At 54.9% G+C, this 17,783-nt stretch overlaps 1 protein-coding gene across 27 annotated transcripts in view; it reads right to left on the reverse strand.

Moving 5' to 3' along the window:
- Lrrfip1 (LRR binding FLII interacting protein 1) overlaps positions 1–17,783 on the reverse strand; it is a 127,718-nt gene that overhangs the window by 53,791 nt on the left and 56,144 nt on the right. For 23 of the 27 annotated variants that reach the window (XR_011709217.1, XR_011709214.1, XR_011709213.1 and 20 more), the window contains exon 2: positions 3,498–3,584. Coding sequence is in view for 8 of the 27 variants with exons in the window: in XM_071619511.1 (XP_071475612.1) it covers positions 3,498–3,584 (87 nt within the window). In the remaining 19 variants the exon portion in view is untranslated. Of the gene's footprint in view, positions 1–3,497; positions 3,585–16,403; positions 16,907–17,783 lie in introns of those variants that run through there. The other 4 variants (XR_011709206.1, XR_011709222.1, XR_011709215.1 and 1 more) reach the window with 3 other exon arrangements.

A 17,783-nucleotide genomic window follows, 5' to 3' on the forward strand; every position in this document is an offset into this window, starting at 1 on the left:
ACTTAAAATGCCAGTGCCCCGGGCTATCAGATGGTATAAGCTCAAATTGTGTTGCTAGTTCTAATAATAGCCAGGCCCCTGGACAGGCCAGGCACAGCAGTCTGCGGAGGTATCTTCAGTGTCCAGGCCACATGTTCAGGCCTGTTAGCTGCTCCCGTTGTCCTCTCCAGATGTGTACACAGCTGGGCACATAAAGACATGTGCACCCTAGAGAGGGGTCAATGAGAAGCAGGTGGATGGATAGTGCTGCTTCTCTCTCTGGGCCACTCTAGCTGACACAGGTGTCCACCACATTGTTGGACTGTGCTTGAACCTGGCACCAAGGAGACACCTTTCACTCAGAGCACAAGAGGAGGATGTGGCTCACTCTGCCCTGCTTTGCAGCGGACACGGGCATGCTGACAGGCAACTTGTACCAAGAACTTTGTAATGTCATCATGCATATATTCAAAACAATTCTGTCCAGCATTAAAGACAGAATATATCCTATCTAGATGTGTGCTTAATTTGGAAGATAGACATGTATACACCACTCTGTAGTTCACTTTCACCTTGACTCTGATAGTTTGCATATGAGCTGTCCCCCAAAAGCTCCTGTGTGAGACAAAGCAAGAGGGCTTAGAGGTGGAATGGCTGGGTTATGAGAGCCTTAACCCAATCAGTGAATTAATCCAGAGTGGGACTACCTGAGTGGCAAGTGCAGGCAGGTGGGGTGTGGCTGCAGGAGGGTTTCTGGGGGCATGCCTTTGGGGTTTATATTTTGTATCTGACCAGCGGGGTCTGCTTCTCGATTATCATGTCCTGAGCCTCCTCCTTCCACCCCAATCTTCTGCCCTGATGGAGTTGGCCATCTATGAACTAAGACTTTTGAACCCACAGTCCCCAAATAAACTTTTCCTCCTCTAAAACGGCTCTTGTCAAGTGTTTTGGTCATAGCAGCAAAAAAATAAAAAACATTGGCTTTGTAGAGTTTCATATTTACACTCTTGGTGGGAGTCACTCATGAGGACATGATCACAAACACTGTGGGGAGCCCACGGGGTCCCACCTGCAGCACTGGCTTCTACTTGTGCAGAATCCTTGGTTTGGCTCTAACAATGCAGCTCAGATGACGGCCACAGGCTACAAGCAGTGACAGGTAGGGGACGTAAGTATGGTCAACTGTCAGAGCAACAGAACATTTTTGGAAATTCTTCTTATAGCTCTTAGATGACCTTAATACAAAACAGACCAGGGGACTGTGGGAGACCAGGGGAAGTGGTCTAAAACTGGGTGAGCCTTGGAGCGGGGGGGGGGGGGGGGGTGCTGGCCACAGTGACAGGGGCTGGCTTCCACAGGGCTCCTGGAGAAGGAAGCTGAAAACTGACTCGGCCCAAGAAAGGGAGGCTCCGCTGGGTACGGTGGCCCCGCTGGGTACGGTGGCCCAGGCACCTGTGATCCCAGGAACTGGGGAGGCTGAGGAGGAGCACCGTGAGATCCAGGCCAGCCTCAGCAAGACCCCATCTCAAAAGAAAAATAAGGAGGCCTGGGGATCCAGCTCCCTGGTGGAGCACCCTGGTCCAATTCCCAGCACCCACCCCCCACACAGAAAAGCAGAGCAAGGGAACCTGTAGCCCACTGAGACGCCTGCCTCACAGCCAGCTGCCATGAGCTTCCGAACACCACGGGAGGGACTAGCGGTGTCCCCCCCACACGGTGGGCTTGCGACCATCTACTGAGCAAGCAAAAATGTTCTGTAGAGACACCAACATGAAGCAGTTTAAAAAATACATTTTTAAAAACCAGTTCAGAACATGAGAACTACTTTGGAATGGGCCCAGGGCCTGGGGATCCCGTCTCAGAAGCCTTGTGACAGTGGCTCACAGAGCGGCACGGCCTCTTCCTCTCCTCCCCTTCCCTCTCTCCCCTTCCCACTCCGAATGCTTCTTCTCTACAGTTTCGTGAGGGCCCTTGGGGAATCCCTCTTGGTCAGGCCCCACCCAGGAGTGCAGGCACCAATCCCCAGGAGACCCAGCGTGGACCTAAGCCTGGCGGGGCTGTCTGTGAGGTCGTAGTTCAATTGTGAAGTTCAAATGATTGAAAATTGGGGAGTACCCGTTTTTGATTGTAAAGTGATGACTGATCTGAGGGGAGAGAGGTGCTGCGGCGAGTACTCTGCCCTGTGCTGCTGGGAGTGAACCAGGGCAAGAGCCCGAGGAGCTGCGGTGCTGAACCCTGACCCCAGCTCAGGACCACAGTTCTCACGCCCACGCAGGAAGACTCGGGCCACCCTTGGCCACTGGTCACTCAGGGCCATGTCAACATAGGGCCAGCACCCCTTGGAATGTGGGTGAGGCGTGGCTACTGCTCCCTGTCCCTGCACAGGACTCGTGGCCTGTCTCTGAGGAGCCCCATTCTCAGTGCCCCGGCCGTGCCGGACTCCCCTGGGGCCTGCCCTCCCTTCCCGTCTGGGAAGAAACCCCTTGGGCTTGGGCTTCCAGTACTCTGCAACCATTCTCACACTTCCTGGAAGAATTTTCTTCCCCAAACGTGCATCTGGCCACATCCCGCCTCTGCTCACACATGTCCACGGGGAGCGGCAAACTCCGCGGGTGATGCGGGGGGCGGTGGGCATCCCTCCTCAGGCTGGAGGCCAGGCCAAGAGGAATGTGACCAGCTTGGCCCCTGTTGGGAGGGGCCAAATCTGCAACAGTCTAAAGAGAACCAGAAATCCAGGCTTTCACTGGAAATCTCGGAGGCCTTGAACACTGGCTCAACCGCTAGTGCGGCCATGTGAGCCAAACCAGAACCTGAGCACGGAAACCAGCCCAGGGCAGGCAGTGGTCACCTGCGTCCAGCACCACACTTTTGGATCTCAAAAGGAATAGCCCTTTGGGGTGGGGCCAGAGTGCCTCATCCCCTAGCGTGAGTGATGACCCCACATACGTCAGGAATGACTTCTGGCCCTGGCTTGGGAGAGTGCAAACCAGCAGCAAGCGGCAAGACCTGGTGTGTAAACACACCACCGTCCCTGTTCCCAGAGGGCAGTTCTTGCATGGCCACTTGGTCCACGATGTTCACTCTGTGCTCTGGACCACTAGGTAACACTGAGAGACCCCAGGGGAAAGGGCTGCATGGGAACCAAGCTGCCCAGTTAAGCAAAACTGACCTTTGTCATTCTCCATTTTAACTCAGAGGATCTAGAGCCTAGTTCAATAGTTAGACCTTAAAGTTCAGAGCCATCTCCTTTTGGCTCCTCTCAGCCAGAAAGCAGGGCTGGGAAGACTCTGCAGGCAAGTGACTGGTAAGCTGGTCTCAGGATGCACCAGGCCCTGTGCTGGCAGCAGGCATGCCAGGCATCCGCGCTATGCACACTCCTTCCTGGACTTGCATAACTGCCTTCTAACCAAGAGCAATGGGAAGGGACAGGTGGTCAGCAGCGACAGGTGCCCTGCATTTACACATTGTGCCTACATTAAAACTACTGTGAAGGAGTCAACCAAGAACCCCCACTTCACCTCCTTCTGCTGCCGCTCCAGCTCCTTCATCCGGATCTCTCGAGCCTCAGCGCGGGCCGCACGCTTTGCTGCAAGCCTGGCCTCCGCCTGAAAGAAACCCAGAAACCTTATTAGAGAATAAATCAGTTGCACCTTCCAAGTACCTGGTTAACGATGAGAGTCTTGTTCATACAGCAATGAACCACCAACTTACAGGAGGTAAAGAGTCACTGAGAGTGGTAACAACGGTAGGTACAGTAGAGTGTACCCCTTTCCTACAGATTCATATTCTGTGTTTTTAGTTTCCTGTGGTTCAGTGAGGTCCAAAAATTCCAGATATAAACAGTTTATAAGTTTTAAATTGAGCCCCATTCAGAGCAGTGTGTGATGAAACCTCACACTGTCCTGTTTCATCCTCTCAGTATGTGAGTCATCCCTTTGCCCAGAGTATCCACACTTTATATACTACCTGCCAGTTAGTCACTTGGTAGCCATCAGGTTGGGTAATATCACAACGATTGTGTTCAAGTAACCCTTATTTTACTTAGTAAGAGCCCCAAGTCACCAGAGTAGTGATGCTGGCAATTTAAACATGTCAAAGAGCAGCTGTAAAGTGCTCACTCTACAAAAAGGTAAAAATTCCTGACTTAAAAAAGAAAAAGAATCATAGGCTGAGGTTGCTGAGATCTATAGTGAGTTTCTGTTTTTACAAACTTACTAGTTTAGAAATTAAGTTTTAGCATAGATACAGAGGAAAAAAACATCCATAGGAGTTGGCACCACCTGTAGTTCCAGGCATCCACTAGGGGGCTTGGCACATACTTCCCCAGAACAAGTAGGGGGTGACTATGACGAACCCAGCCTCCCTCCACTGACCCTGACTGAGTGCCAGCAGGCACCACTCGGAGCTCCTGCAGGTCCCCTGGCAACTCCCCCTTTACAGAGCAGGAATGGGATCTGGAGAGGCTGCCAGACCCCCAGCTAGGGTCCCCCACCTCCAGTGCTGAGAAGTGACCCCACTCGTCACCCGCCTCAGCAGTGTGATGGGCTCATCTTCCCTCACAGCGGCCACGGAGCAGGGTGGAAGGGCTCCAGCTGTTAGTCAGCCCTTCCCCCTAAAAAAATCCACCCTGTGTCACAATCTTTCAAGCTGTGGTGGTTCTGCCATGTTCCACCTGAGAGCATAAAACGTGCCTGACCAGTCAGCTGTAGGAGTGGCCGTGAACGTGGCCTCCTGTTGCACAAGTCTCGCGCTTATGCCTACTTCCTGCGACAGAGCCACCAGGGAGGGAAGGACAGAGTTTCTGGGCTCAAACAAACCCACCTTCCTTCCTCTTGTCCTCCTTCTTTTCTTACGCACCTGTATTTCTTCCACCGACATTCTATGGAAGTGTTCAATTGTCCCTTGTTCCCTAGACGACCCTGTCTCTAGACAATCCCAACTGTTCCTAGACAATCTAAAAATCATTCCCTAATGACTCTAAAACTGTTCCCTAGATAATCCTAAATGGCCTTCAGAGATAGCTAGAAGCCCAGCAGTGTGGCCCCCTACAGCCACCACACAGCCTAGCATCCACACTGGCACAAACCTGTGCTTTGAGGAACATGACCTTGTGTTGATAAGATGAATAAGGCACGTTGCAGAATAAACTCCTACGATGACACGAGCCAGCCAAGCTCCACAGCAGGTCAATTACGCCGACTGTCCCCTGACTTCAGAATTTAGGAAGACGATCGATTTGTAACTCAATATGATTTCGGGTCGCTGCAGACCCCACCGCAAGCATCTCTCCCCACCCCACGACGCCCGCGGAGCCGAGGCACTTGAAGCACAGGGACGGGGAATCTGCCTGACTACAGCCACCACACAGCCTAGCATCCACTGGCACAAACCTGTGCGTGACCCAGGCTTGCCTTCAGGAGCACAAAGCTCAAGCTTGAGAGGCCAGAAAGAAAAACCACCCAGAGCTCCAGCCACGCGTCCATCCTGCTCAGACCCTGTCGACAGCAACGAGACAGCAGGCAGAGCGCGAGGGACACTGATAACGGGTGCGATCACTCTGAATGACCAGGGAGACGTCCGATGAGGCCAAGTCACCCTGTGAACAATGAATCACATCAGGCCCACGGAGGCGACACCCGCGGAGTTTGGGGGAAGATGGGGCCTCCTGGGTACGGACTGTCAGGTAGGCATTCTCAGGGCTCGTGTGCCCCCTGGACAAAGCCCTCCTGGACTGACTCTTGTATTAAAAAAAAAAAAAAAAATGCGCGCTTGAGGTCCCAGTCGTGTCCCATTGCCCCGTCAGCTCATGTGTGAGCAATGCAGGGAAGATTGGAGCTGAAGTGATTGGGTTATGAGAGCCTTAATCTAATCAGTGCATTAATCCCCTGTTATGGATTAACTGGGGGGACTGCAGGCAGGTGGGGTGTGGCTGGAGGAGGGGGGTTGCTGGGGTTGAGTCTTTGGGGTAGATGTTTTTTTCCTAGGTGAGTCCAGATTAGTCTCCGTAGGTCTCTCCTCTGCCACACCCTCTGCCTTTGATGCTCTGCCTCACCTCTGGGCACAGAGCAATGGAGTCTGCCGTCTATGGACTGAGACCTCGGAAATTGTGAGCCCCAGATAAACTCTTCCTCCTAAAATTGTTCGTCAGGCCTTTTGACTGTAGCAATGCAAAAGCTGACTACAGCAGCGCCCAGCACGCCTTCCCACCGTCTGTGCTTAGCTTGTAGGGCCCGGGACAGCTTCCTGACCATCACCAGGAGCACAGCCGGGCTGCCACGGAAGGACTCTCGAGGTGTGACTTGGGTGCCCGTCTCAGACACAGGCAGAGTGATGACAGTCACTGCATAACTGACAGGCATCATGACAGTGTGGCGGGGACTGCTCTGGGGCACAACCTGATGCCCTCCTGGGGCTGAGCAAGGTGTCCCACTGGATAGGAGCCTAAGCAAAGCCCAGAGAGAAAAGGGCCAGAGCCAGGGCTGGGACTAGGGTGACAAGCAGCAAGTGGCAAGGCCCAGAACGCTAGAGGGCCCAGGCGTCATGTCCTGGCCCTCGGCTTCTGCATCTGGATCCTGTCCTAAAGTCTCCTGGCAAAATCGCAGCAGATCCCACCATGTTTTAGAAACACTGCCCGTGGGAACCCGGGAGCTGGCACCGGGACAGAGAGGGTCGCACAACACCCCCGGGTCAGAAAGCGCCTGCTTCTGTGTCAGCTGGAGTCGCACACAAAGGATCCGGCTGGAGTCAGCCTAAGGCTGTGAGGTGCAGCAGTGAGGAAAGAGGACCTTGGAGGTACAAGGAGACCCAGGGGACCCCGTGTGGTGCCAGAAGTCAGAGGAGAGTGGGGAAGACCCTCCCGGCCACCCACCCAGAGGCTGTGGCACCTGGGATCACACCCAGCCTGAATGCTCCCTGTTCCTCCCATGGGTGTCTGCAGACCTCCCCTGCCCTGGAGGGTCTCAGAGTCGGCAGATGCCCCCAGGCCGCCACTCCACGGAGGAGGACAAAGCCATCGAAGCCGGAAGGCCTGAAGGGATGGAGAGAAGGGGGAGAAGTGGGTGGGATTCTGGGATTACAATATGAAGCGTAGCCCACACTGGGCTTTAAAAAAGTAAATAAAACATAGGTTGGGAGACAAGACTAGTGCACCCTGCCGGTCAGTGGGTTTTCAGCTCCCAGCTGAGAGGGCTGGTGGACCCTCCAGCGCTGAGGTCGAACGGCTTCACTCTCTGCGGACTTGGGGCCCTGGGTGAGCAACAGCTCAGCCAGCACCTTCCCACGGGGCAGACCCTTCCTCATGGGGCAGCACCTTCTTCATGGGGCAGACCCTGGTCCATCGACTCCCTTCCCCAGGAGAGGTGGTCCAGTTAGCCCTTTGCTCTTCCCAAGGCCAGTGGCCCCATTCAAGGGGTCCTGGCACCCCCAGCTCACACAGTACTGGTACCGTCTCTGCTGAGATACTATCCTGAAATACTGAAGGGGGAAATGGAGGGTGGGGGGCAAGGCTGGGGTGATGGGTGCTGAGGCCAGGTGGTGGGGACAGGGTGCTCCCTAAACCACGGGCTCTCAAATGTGACCCCAGCAGAGACCAGTCTCCCCGGGGGATCTGTCGGAAGGCAGACTCAGCCGGCCGCAGTCCTGCCGAGCTGAGCCTCAGGGGTCCAGGTCTCTGGCATCCTAGCCTGAGGGTGCCAGTGCTCGTCCACGGGCGGGGACCTCTGCAGTGTATTTAGTCACCACCTCTCGGGTGTTTGGCATCTTTCATAAAAAACAGCAGAACATTCAAAAGAAAGGAAGGAAGGAAACGAAGGCGCCCAAACCAAAACCAAGCTGGAGTGCAGCTGCCCCGAGAAGCTGGCTCTGCTGGGCTGCCCCACCCGGCTCCCTGCTCCTGTCATGGGGGGAGGCAGGAACCCCACCCACCGGCAGCCCAGGAACACCCCCAACCATGGTCCAGACGTGAGCTCACCTCCCCGACAGGGGTGCAGCCTGGTCCTTCCCCAGCCTCCTGCAGCCCCCGCCTGGGATCCCAGACGCAGTTTCACAGACTCAGGGTCAAGTGCGGTGCCCTTGGAGGACAAGAGTCCTTGGCTGGGCGGCTCTCCTGTGCGAGCTCCATTCCACGTCCTACTTCACCACACCCCCAACAGCATGCCGACCCTGAGGTGAGGGGACAGCAACCACAGGTCAAGTCTGCCCCCAGGGCCGCAGGGTCCCCCAGCCACCGGATCCCCAAGCCACCATCCTCAGTGCCAGCCGCCCTTCAGTCAGGGGGGTCTGAGGCTGTGAGGCACCTCTCAGGGGTCTGGCTGATGGGCAGCTCACAGGCCAGGGAAAACGCCTGCTCTGGGCTGCAGAGCCCCCGGTGTGACGTCCCCAGGCCGGGCTGGAGAAGACTTCAGAGCGGGGCAAACAAGTCCCAGCCTAGCCACCCTGGCCACGGGGCAGAAGTGGCAGCGAGACAAATGGCCCGACCCTTGCCTGCCCCCAGTGTCCATGATGCTGTGGAAAAGGTGTCCCAAGGTAAGAGCTGCACCTCAGCTGGGAAGGGGACGGAGTCAGGGAGACCCAGAGGTGAAGCTGCAGGACGTGAGGAAGCCCTGGGGGGGTGACGCAGGCCACAGCCTTCCCGCAGCCTGCCCTGCCTGCCCCCCACTCAGCTTCCTCCCTCCTGGTCCTCACCTGGCCCTGTGACAGGGGTTTTGTGAGTGGCAGGCGATCCAGGAGAGGGTGGGAGCCCCAATTGCAGTGACATCTGGGACCTTAACAGCTGAAGTGGTATCTGCACCCTTCTGGGGACGCCTGGGTACTACAGGAGGCCTGCTCTGCAGCTTGCTCAAACACCCCAGGCTGCCTCCGGCTCTGCTCATGCAAGTGCTGGGCTCTGAAGCTTTCCAGGGTAGGAGTCCATCTCCCGGGCCCTCTTGCCCTGCGAGCACGCTCTAGTGACGCTGGGCCCAGCACTCTACAGAGAAGCTGGAGGCCCCGGTGCTCAGGCAGCTCTTGAGAAACAGGAGGGAGACCTCCTCACATCACTTCCTTCATGCTAGCAGAGGAAGCCCTGGGCCTGGAAAGCCAGCCGCCTGCGCCTCCAGTGGGGACTTCCTGCAGGCGCCTGACTGCAAACCGCTGCTGCAGTGACCCCTGGGCTGGAGGCTACTGCTCTGGAACAGCTGCCTTGGGAAGCTGTCACCACACGACCAGGGGCACTTCAGGGGCCTGTGGAGGGAGAGAGGAGTGTGGACACACAGAGAGGGGCCCCTGGGATTCTGCCATCTCCCTGGTCTCTTTGCTCAGATGCCAGGTGAAAATGATGCTCTATGGAGCTGCTCAAGGAGAGAAGCAATTTATCCGATGAAAAGCATTCCACAAACAGAAGGAAGTCTACATATTAATTATGCATTCATTTGAGCTTCCAAAGAAACTGGCACCATGGATGGTAGCTGGGCTCCACGCTGAACCTGGAGTGGTCATTTAACTCCAGGGTATTAGAACCAAGCAAGATTGAAAAACGGCTGCTTTCTTCCCCAGGCCCCAGGGCACATCAGGTCCATGATTCATACGCCTGAGGAGAAGCCTGAAGGGCCTGTTTAAAGTTCACTCCTGCGAATGTAGCGGGAACATTGTGCAGCTGGACCCTGAAGTGGTGAAAGAACCAGTTTTGTTTAGAGTCAGGCAGGGGCCTTGGCCCTGCAGGATTCACTCCAGAATAAAAAAGGAGTGGAGCTCCTGCCGCCCGTCACAGGACGGCCACGCAGCAGTCGGGCCTGGGGAGGAGGCTGCAGAGGCACACAGGATCCCCTTCCAGACCTGCCTCTGCTGCAGGAAGTGGCAACTTTTGTTTCTGCGGAAAACCCCACCCTCACGAGCAGCAGACTCTAAAAACAGCTCGCCATTCAATACAGCCATGTGGGATGGGTGACAGGCAGGAGAGCACAGGCACAGGCTGGCACCTCCATTAGGGTGGCCGGCTGCAGCCCACTGCTCCACAGACCCACCACCTGTGTGTCCCTCGGCTGCCACCGGCATTTCATTTTTCAGTATCAAAAAGAAAAGCTGGTCTTCCCAAAAACCTCCAGTGAGTTCCCCAGTAACAAGGGGCCTAGTCTTTATGGCCATGGCTGTGAGTAGGGGACACACTGGGGTGCCCACTCGCAGGGCACTGGAAATGTTGGGGGAGTCACGCACTGGGGTGGGGGCAGGATCACCAATTATCTGCTTTCAGACAGACCTGCGCTGGGAAGAGCTCTCTGGCTGGCTACTCAGGCAGACAGAAAAACCACTGGGTAATTTTTGGATCTACACACTGATTCCATAAAAACTCAAAATAGTCATACAGTTTGAATGTACATGACTACTCTGCAGATGCAAGCAGCTTGGAAAGTGAGAGAAGACGCCATCTGGCTTTCTCAGAGCTCTCCCAGGAGGCGGTGGCCAGTTCAGGATGCCAGAGCACCAGCAGCCACGGGAAGTATGGTGCTCCACACCAGCCAGCCACCAGGATGTAAGGCACGGTTGCTGCGAGCCTCTGACTACTGCGTTCCTGTGTCTGGGTACCTGCATTTTTATGTCAGATTCATATGGCAGCAAACTAGTTTCCTTAATTTCTTTTTGATAGCATAACTAAGATCTCCTATTGACTTGAAATTGCATGTGTTGGTTGATTTGATCATTTCAATTCAGATCAGAAATGAGGATATATCAAGATACTCATCATGAAAAATGGGTGCTGGGTGGACAGGCCTGAGAACTGCAGCTTTAACACGTGGGCCTCCCTCACACTGCCGGCTGACCTGGGGCCACACCTGTTGGATCACCTCCAGGACTCAGAGCTCAGGTCTGGTGTGGGAGCTACAGGATAAACAAGATCAAGAGCACTTGAACATAAAATTAAAGGCTAAAGTTTAACTTCATTATTTATGGAACTTATTTTAAAAAAAACTGTTCCTATCAACACTAGCTTTTATGTATTAAAACTATCAAGACATTTTGTAATAAATCAGTGGTCTCCAGTGAAGCTACTGCCTTGTCAGGATGCTCAGGGCTGAGCCCACAGGACTGGGGGGCTGCACGCTATCTTCTGTGCTTGGGGGACCCAGAAGAGGAGTCCAAGAAGCGCCTGGGGCCAAGTGCCTCCCTGGGCAGGGGCTGCACATTCTCAGGAGCCTCCACAAATGGAGTCTTTCCAGAGGGAGGCTGGAGACTCAGCTGACAGCTTGGGGTCTACACAGGCCAGTTGTGGGAACTTGGGTGAGTTATTTTCTGAACATTGGCCCCCATTACAGAAGGGGCAGGGGGAATCAGCTCTGCAATCTCCCAGGGCTCCCTTCCCCGACACTGCACCTTTAGACTAGAGGTGAACTGTGGGTACACTGAGATTGTCACAGACTTCTCCCTGTTCTGCTACTGGAAATTCTATGATTTTGCTTTTCAAAATAATAAACTTTGAAGCTCTTCACATATTAAAATAACAAACACATGAATCAGGACAAAATGATGATGTCACTTTATTGGGTGTGAATGTACTAATTCAAACTGCCCAACACAAACGGACTTAACAGCCCGCCCCCTGCTGAGGAATGCAGGCTGTTCCAGTACCTTCCATGCAAAGAGTCCCGGCTCCTCTAGGGTCAACATCCTCATCTCCTTCAACAGCCTCCACGTGATGGAAACACAAACAAGGGCAGCCATGACTGACAGGTGAGGGCAGCCTGGCCTCCCCAGGTACTTCCTCTCCAGGATGCAGGTTCCCTCCAGCCAGCACGCCCTCACCTGTCTGCTTCAGGGTCACAAACCCCAGCCTATAACTGGGCTGACGACTCCAGCAGCCCCAGGGGTTCTTCCCTTGGGCACTGAACAACTAACTACTGACCACCTTTCCTATCACAATCCTGGGAAAGCTCTGAAAGAAACAGAAGCCATCGTCTCTGCCCTCTAAGAACCTGTCTCCTGGGGCAGGGTGGGAGCGAGCTACCCAATCCACAGAAGAGGCTGAGACGGCAGCGGTTCCTAGGGGCGTGCTGACTTACCATTATGACGTCAGTATAACGCGGAAAAGAAAATAGAAGTTTCGGCCGCCCTTTCATTTCTACTGTTCTTTTCCTTATTTAGAAAAATAAAAGTTCACTGAACGTTCCCTTGTCTGCAAACCACCAGGTACACCAGAGTCTGGCTCCATGGAGATTTCTTAAATGCATTCAGGAGCAGGACTTGCGTTCAAGACACCGCCTTGGCAAAAGGAAATCCTACTGCCTAATACTGGGGTGATGAGACCCCAGAGCCAACGAGAGAAGCTGCACATTTGCCCCTGCAGATGTGGCCGGAAGCATGTACACAGCGGTGGCAGCCGTCAGCACTGTCCCAAGCCAGCAGCCTGGGTCTGAACTAGCTCCACCGCCTACCAGCTGTGGGGACTTGGAAAGTCCCCTGACCTTCCTGAGCCTCAGTTTCCTCTTTCTCTGTAAAAGGGAGATAACAAAACCATCAATTCCCAGGAGGTCTGGGCTCCTAGCTTCTTCCTAAGCCCCATGGTCTGACTCAGCAGGGGCTCCTGAGGGAGTGGGGAGTGGGTAAGTGCCCAGGGGCAGGCATGGGCAGCTGGGGGAAGCCGTGGGGAACTGGAGGAGGAAGGTGGGTCTTCCCGCTCCACACGCGGCACCCACCCCTGATTCTCCCCTCCTGGGAAAACTACCCCTGCACTGGCCGCGGACAGCAGAGGAGCCCGGGGATCAGAGATGAGGTGCTTAAGTAATCTTCACCATACAAACATGCATGAAAAGTGGGTAACGCTAAAAGCAGCTCCTCATTCAGGATAAATTACTTCTCTACTAGGAAGTAGTTAGATTTAGGTACCAGGGAAAACCAACCTGGTTGTCAAGTTGTCGAGTTATAGTGTCAAGGAGAAACCACATGAAACCCCCGCCTCTCCACAGGGGCCTCAAAGACCTGTGTATGTGTGTGTGTGTGTGTGTGTCTGGGGGGGCTGGGGGGTCTGTGCTGGGGGGGGGGTTTGTTTTTGGTTTGGGTTTATTGTTTTGGAATTTGGCTTAGGGTGGGGAACTGAAATAGTGGTATACAATCATATAGTAATTCTGAATTATTAAATCTTAAATACATTAAAAATAATGCTTTGTTTAACTTGGGAGAAAGAAGCTAATTTATTTCATTTTCTCTAAATATTCTGAATAATGAAAGTTCTAGGTAGTAAACCCATTCCATGAAAATGAGCTTATTTAAAAAATAAGCTGAAATTTGGGTGGCCTCCAATAAAAACGGTAAGGTAGTGAAAACCCTTCTTCTCTGACCCCACATCTAGCATGCAGTGAGCCGAAGCAGGCCTCTGGACTGGATGCAGCTCCGCGATCTGAACGTGATGGCCCCCAGGGCCAGCTCCACGATTAATCTTTTAAATTTGAACAGATAGAAACATTGGCATATGAGTAACCAGGCATAAACAATTCCTTTGCTGAGTCACAGAGCCTGATTTTTCAGGGATAAGAAATTCCTCTTGACCGTGGCCTTTGGAGGAGGACACATGTCACACCGATGTCTCACAACTCTGATGGGAATCAGCAGGAACCTTGCTCTCATCAGGTAACACTCCAATCAGCTTCTCTGAAGAAGTTTTGCAACTATAAATAACCCAATTTCCTGTGCTCAGCCTAAGTGGCGGTTGAGACTGCAGGGTTTTTAAAATTCTGCTAAGGCTTCCGCTATGTGATATTAGTTCAGGCTGAACAGAAACTAGCTCTTAAAGAAAAAGGGAAATTTAGTCTCCATCTTTGCCCCAGGAAGACACTCCTACTACTACTAGAAAATATCCACCTCGCTGTTTATGTAGTTTAACTGCTTGGGGAAATAACAGTTAAAACAAACCGTGGGGTCTCAGTGCTGAGTGACAGCAGGCCAGTAGCCTTTAAGGGTGCCACACCCTATATCCATCAGTCCCCCCCCCACACACACACATACAGACTGTCCAAGACCTGGGGGTCTGGCCCAGGTCCTGTAGTGAGAGGGACTGGGTAGACTAGGTGTCTACACTCTATCCAGATGGTCCCTCCTCAGTACTGGACTGTCCTGGCAAATGCCAAGAGCTCACAACATGTGGAAAGAGACCAGAGGTGACACAACCTTACAAACAAGCAGAAGTTACGAAAATGAAGCCAGTTTCCACACAGTCTCAGCGGGTCCTCTCCTGCAGCCCCAGGGCAGCAAGGACTTCTGCGGAAGCCCAGACTGCCTGCCTCTGCCGGTGAGGTGGGGCGTGCTACACCTACCCAGCGGTCCCTGTCACACCTATGTGGCCCTAGCTCCTCCTTCCACTGGAGAACTGTTTCTAGTTCCCAGGAGCCAGAGACACTGAATGCAAAAAACAAATGGCACAAGGCAGTCTGACAGGCTCACTGCTAGTCTCCAACTGCACACCGGACCTGTGGCCTAGGGCAGCCCTGGGTGACGCCCCTTATGCCATCTCCTTTGGCCACTTCCTTCCTAACCAGACTACTGACCTCATAAACAGGGACCATGTTTTATTTTGTCCTCTGTGTCCCTTTTTAATAGTATTTTTTTTTTTTGCCATTATTTACTTAACAAACAAAACCAAAAGAAAAACAAAACAAAACAAAAAACACCTTCCATAGGAGGTTCACAGTTTCTTACTGGAAATCACCAGGGCCACTACGTCCCAGAATCTGGCAGTCTGGGTTTTTAAAGGATACAGGGACACCTACAGCATACATTCTGTAACAGTCCAGACAAGCAGCCCTTAATCAATACACGAACAGGGCTGCAGAGAAATGTATGGACATTCACACTAGAGAGATTTAAAAACAAAAAAGACTAAAAATAGCTTCCCCTGGGTCAGGGCAGGCCTCACTGCCAAATGAATTCTACCATAGACTTTCTCTCTCTCTCTCTCTCTTTCTCTCTCTCTCTCTCTCTCTCACACACACACACACACACACACACACACTTCTTTCCATTTTCTGAGGTTACTCAATTCCGGGTTGGGGGTGAGGGATGGTGGGCCTGGTACCGATGAGCACCCACAGAAGGGGACCCAGCTCCAGGCTTCCCTGCAGGTCCAGCAGCGTCTGACCCAGGCCCCCTGGGGCTCCCTGTGTTCAGCAGACTCACACCCAGTGTCTAGGAGTGCGGCAGGTGGGTTCACTGGACACTTCCTCCAGCACTCCCTGCTTTCCTCACACCCTGTTCCCAACGTTCACTCTTCCTTCTCCAAGACGGGAACAGTTGGCTCTTGGTGCAAGGATCGTGCCCAGGGTTAACGTCCACCCAGTCTTGCCTTCTATGGTCTGCCTGGGTTGTTTCTCCGAACACCAGCAGCTCAGGGCATTGCTGTCCCTCCTTCTTTCAAGTCTCTTCCCTGATGGGGATTCCAGGGTCTCCCTGCAGGTTCCCAGGGCCCTAGAAACTCATTAGGAACCTGGTTCCTGGGTTGAAGTGGAAGAACCAGATCCAATAGTCTGGCCTACTGCCTAAACTTTAAATGAGCTCATAGAAGCACTTTAAATGGACACTTAAAAATCCAAAACACAAAAACCATAAGCACACGTAACAGTCCTCAGCAAGAACTTAATTTTTGAGTGTGCCTTCATCAGAATTTGTGCCTATACCTCTCCAGCACTTCCTAGTAAGTAGTGGTCTTCCAAGGAGAGCAGCAGTCTACTTCATCCTGAATCTCCATGAACACCTACTGGATGATTAATTCCTACCTGGGAAAGAGCGGCTGTGGTGGGCTCACATTTTTATCAAGGTTCCACAAAAACCCGATAAAGTGGAAATCTAGGGTCTCTCTGTAGTAATAACTCCATGGAGTATTTCTTTTCCAAAGTATTTTTCCACTCCTTTACTTTTAAATATTTCTATTCATAATTAACCATAAGCTGCACAAAAATGGGCAATCACAAACTTTCCCCACCTTGCCCCTTGCCCAATTTTAAGGCCCAATTACTCTGACATCCTCTTGGGAGTGTGGTGTTGGGTAACGGATTGCCACGTGGAGGATCCTGCCCAGACCTGGAAGACCCCAGGAGACCAGCTTAGATGGGCTTGGGGTCTGGGAACCTCTAAGGAGGTGTCCTAGGTCAGGAGCCCGGGAAATGCTCCACACCATTCCAATCACTAGTGGTGTCCGCCCATGGTTGAGCGCGGCAGCCTGGAATACCAGCTCCCAGGTGCGGCATTTTGTAAAATACCAAGCTAGCAGCTTCGGTGGAACTTTGACCCCGCGCGGTCCTCAGACCTCGGCTGGGTCCTAGCCAGAGCCAACCCGAGCGGGAAGAACCTGTCAACAGACATCACCACCCGCAGAGACCACGTTTCTTTTCGTCCTTGGAAGGGGCGCCAGGCAGTCAGTGGTGCTTTCCAGCGCGTAACAAGCGGCACGGGACACTCGGCCAACTTACTGGTGGTCAGGGAGCAAAGCCTGCTCTTTCCGGGCATCCGTGCCGGGACATGCGAGGAGGGTCCCGGCCTGGCGGAGCCCACTCCGCCCCTCCTTGGGCACCGACGGCTGCGGCGGAGAGCGCGGGCTGCCCTTGACCTTCGAGCAGTCAAGCGCCAACCCGACGGGACCGCTCGCAGTCCGGAAACAAAGCCTGGGAAACGCGCCTTCCTCTTACCAGTCTTTGAGCTTCTGGACTCAGACAGTCTATTTCCTTGTTCTGCGACCCCGCAGGGCTGGCCATGATGCCGGAGTGCGGAGCGGACCCAACTTCCCACCCCAGGAGGACTCTCCGCGACCGCTCCGGTGTCCGCTGGAGGCGAGCTCTCAACGCTGCCGCATCCCCAGAGCTGCGGTCCGCCCCGGCCGGGAACTCGCCGCAGAAACGCGGGCGCCTGGCCAGCCGGACGAGCCCCGGAGCCCACACGCGCGGCTCAGCGGATCCCCGGCTCGGGCGCGGCCCGCGGGGCGGGGCGCAGGTGGCCGCAGGCCCCCGGGGGCGGGGAGAGCGCGCAGAGAGGGGCCCCGGGCCGCCTGCACCCCGCCCCCGGGGTCCCGCCCGGCCTCTCGCCCCGCCCCCGGGACCCGTCCCGCCCCGCGCGCCCCGCCCGCCCCGCCCGAGGGCCCTGCTCTCGCCGGCCTCCCGCCCAGTGCGCGCCCCGCCCGCGCTCCAGCTGCGCCGCCATCAATCACCACCCAGTCCCTCCGGCTCACACCGGAAAGGCGGTGGGGAGAGAGGCCCAGCGGGCCTCGCCCGACGCCCCGCCCTGGCCGCCCGCAAGTCCTGGCTGAGTCAGCGGGGCCAGCCCAGGGAAACGGGTGTCTGGGGGAAGACGGGCGCGGGGCGGGGCGGCTCGGTGAGGGGCCGGCCGGGGGCGGGGCCGGCCGGGGGCGGGGCCGCAGGGGCGGGGCCACAGGGGGCGGGGCGAAGCTGAACTCCCGGACGCGCGAGCTCTGCCCGAGTTCCGCCGCACCTGCCCGCGCGGTACCCTGCTAGAGCGTCGCCGCCGGGGGGGGGGGGGTTGGTTTCAGGGGTCGGCCCAGGGGCGAGAACGAGCAACGGGAGTGTGAGACGTCCGGCGGATTCGGTGGCCCAGGGCCCGGGCTTTGCGCGGTCCAGGCTTCGGTGGGGAAGACCGTGCCAGGCTCCGCCCGGCGTCGTGCGTAGAAGGGCTGCCCCTCGTACCGTGCGACCCGACTTCCAGAATGTGCCCCCCTGAGCCGGCGGCCCTCCTACTATAAAAAGGTTCTGCAGGCAAAGCGAGGTGATGGTCCGGAACTGGACAGAAACCGCGACGGGAAGGAAGAGGCGCGGATTTCAATTAGGAAGTCAGCCGTCCCG

Source organism: Marmota flaviventris, chromosome 11 (genome assembly GCF_047511675.1).
Source record: "Marmota flaviventris isolate mMarFla1 chromosome 11, mMarFla1.hap1, whole genome shotgun sequence".
Lineage (NCBI taxonomy): Eukaryota > Metazoa > Chordata > Mammalia > Rodentia > Sciuridae > Marmota > Marmota flaviventris.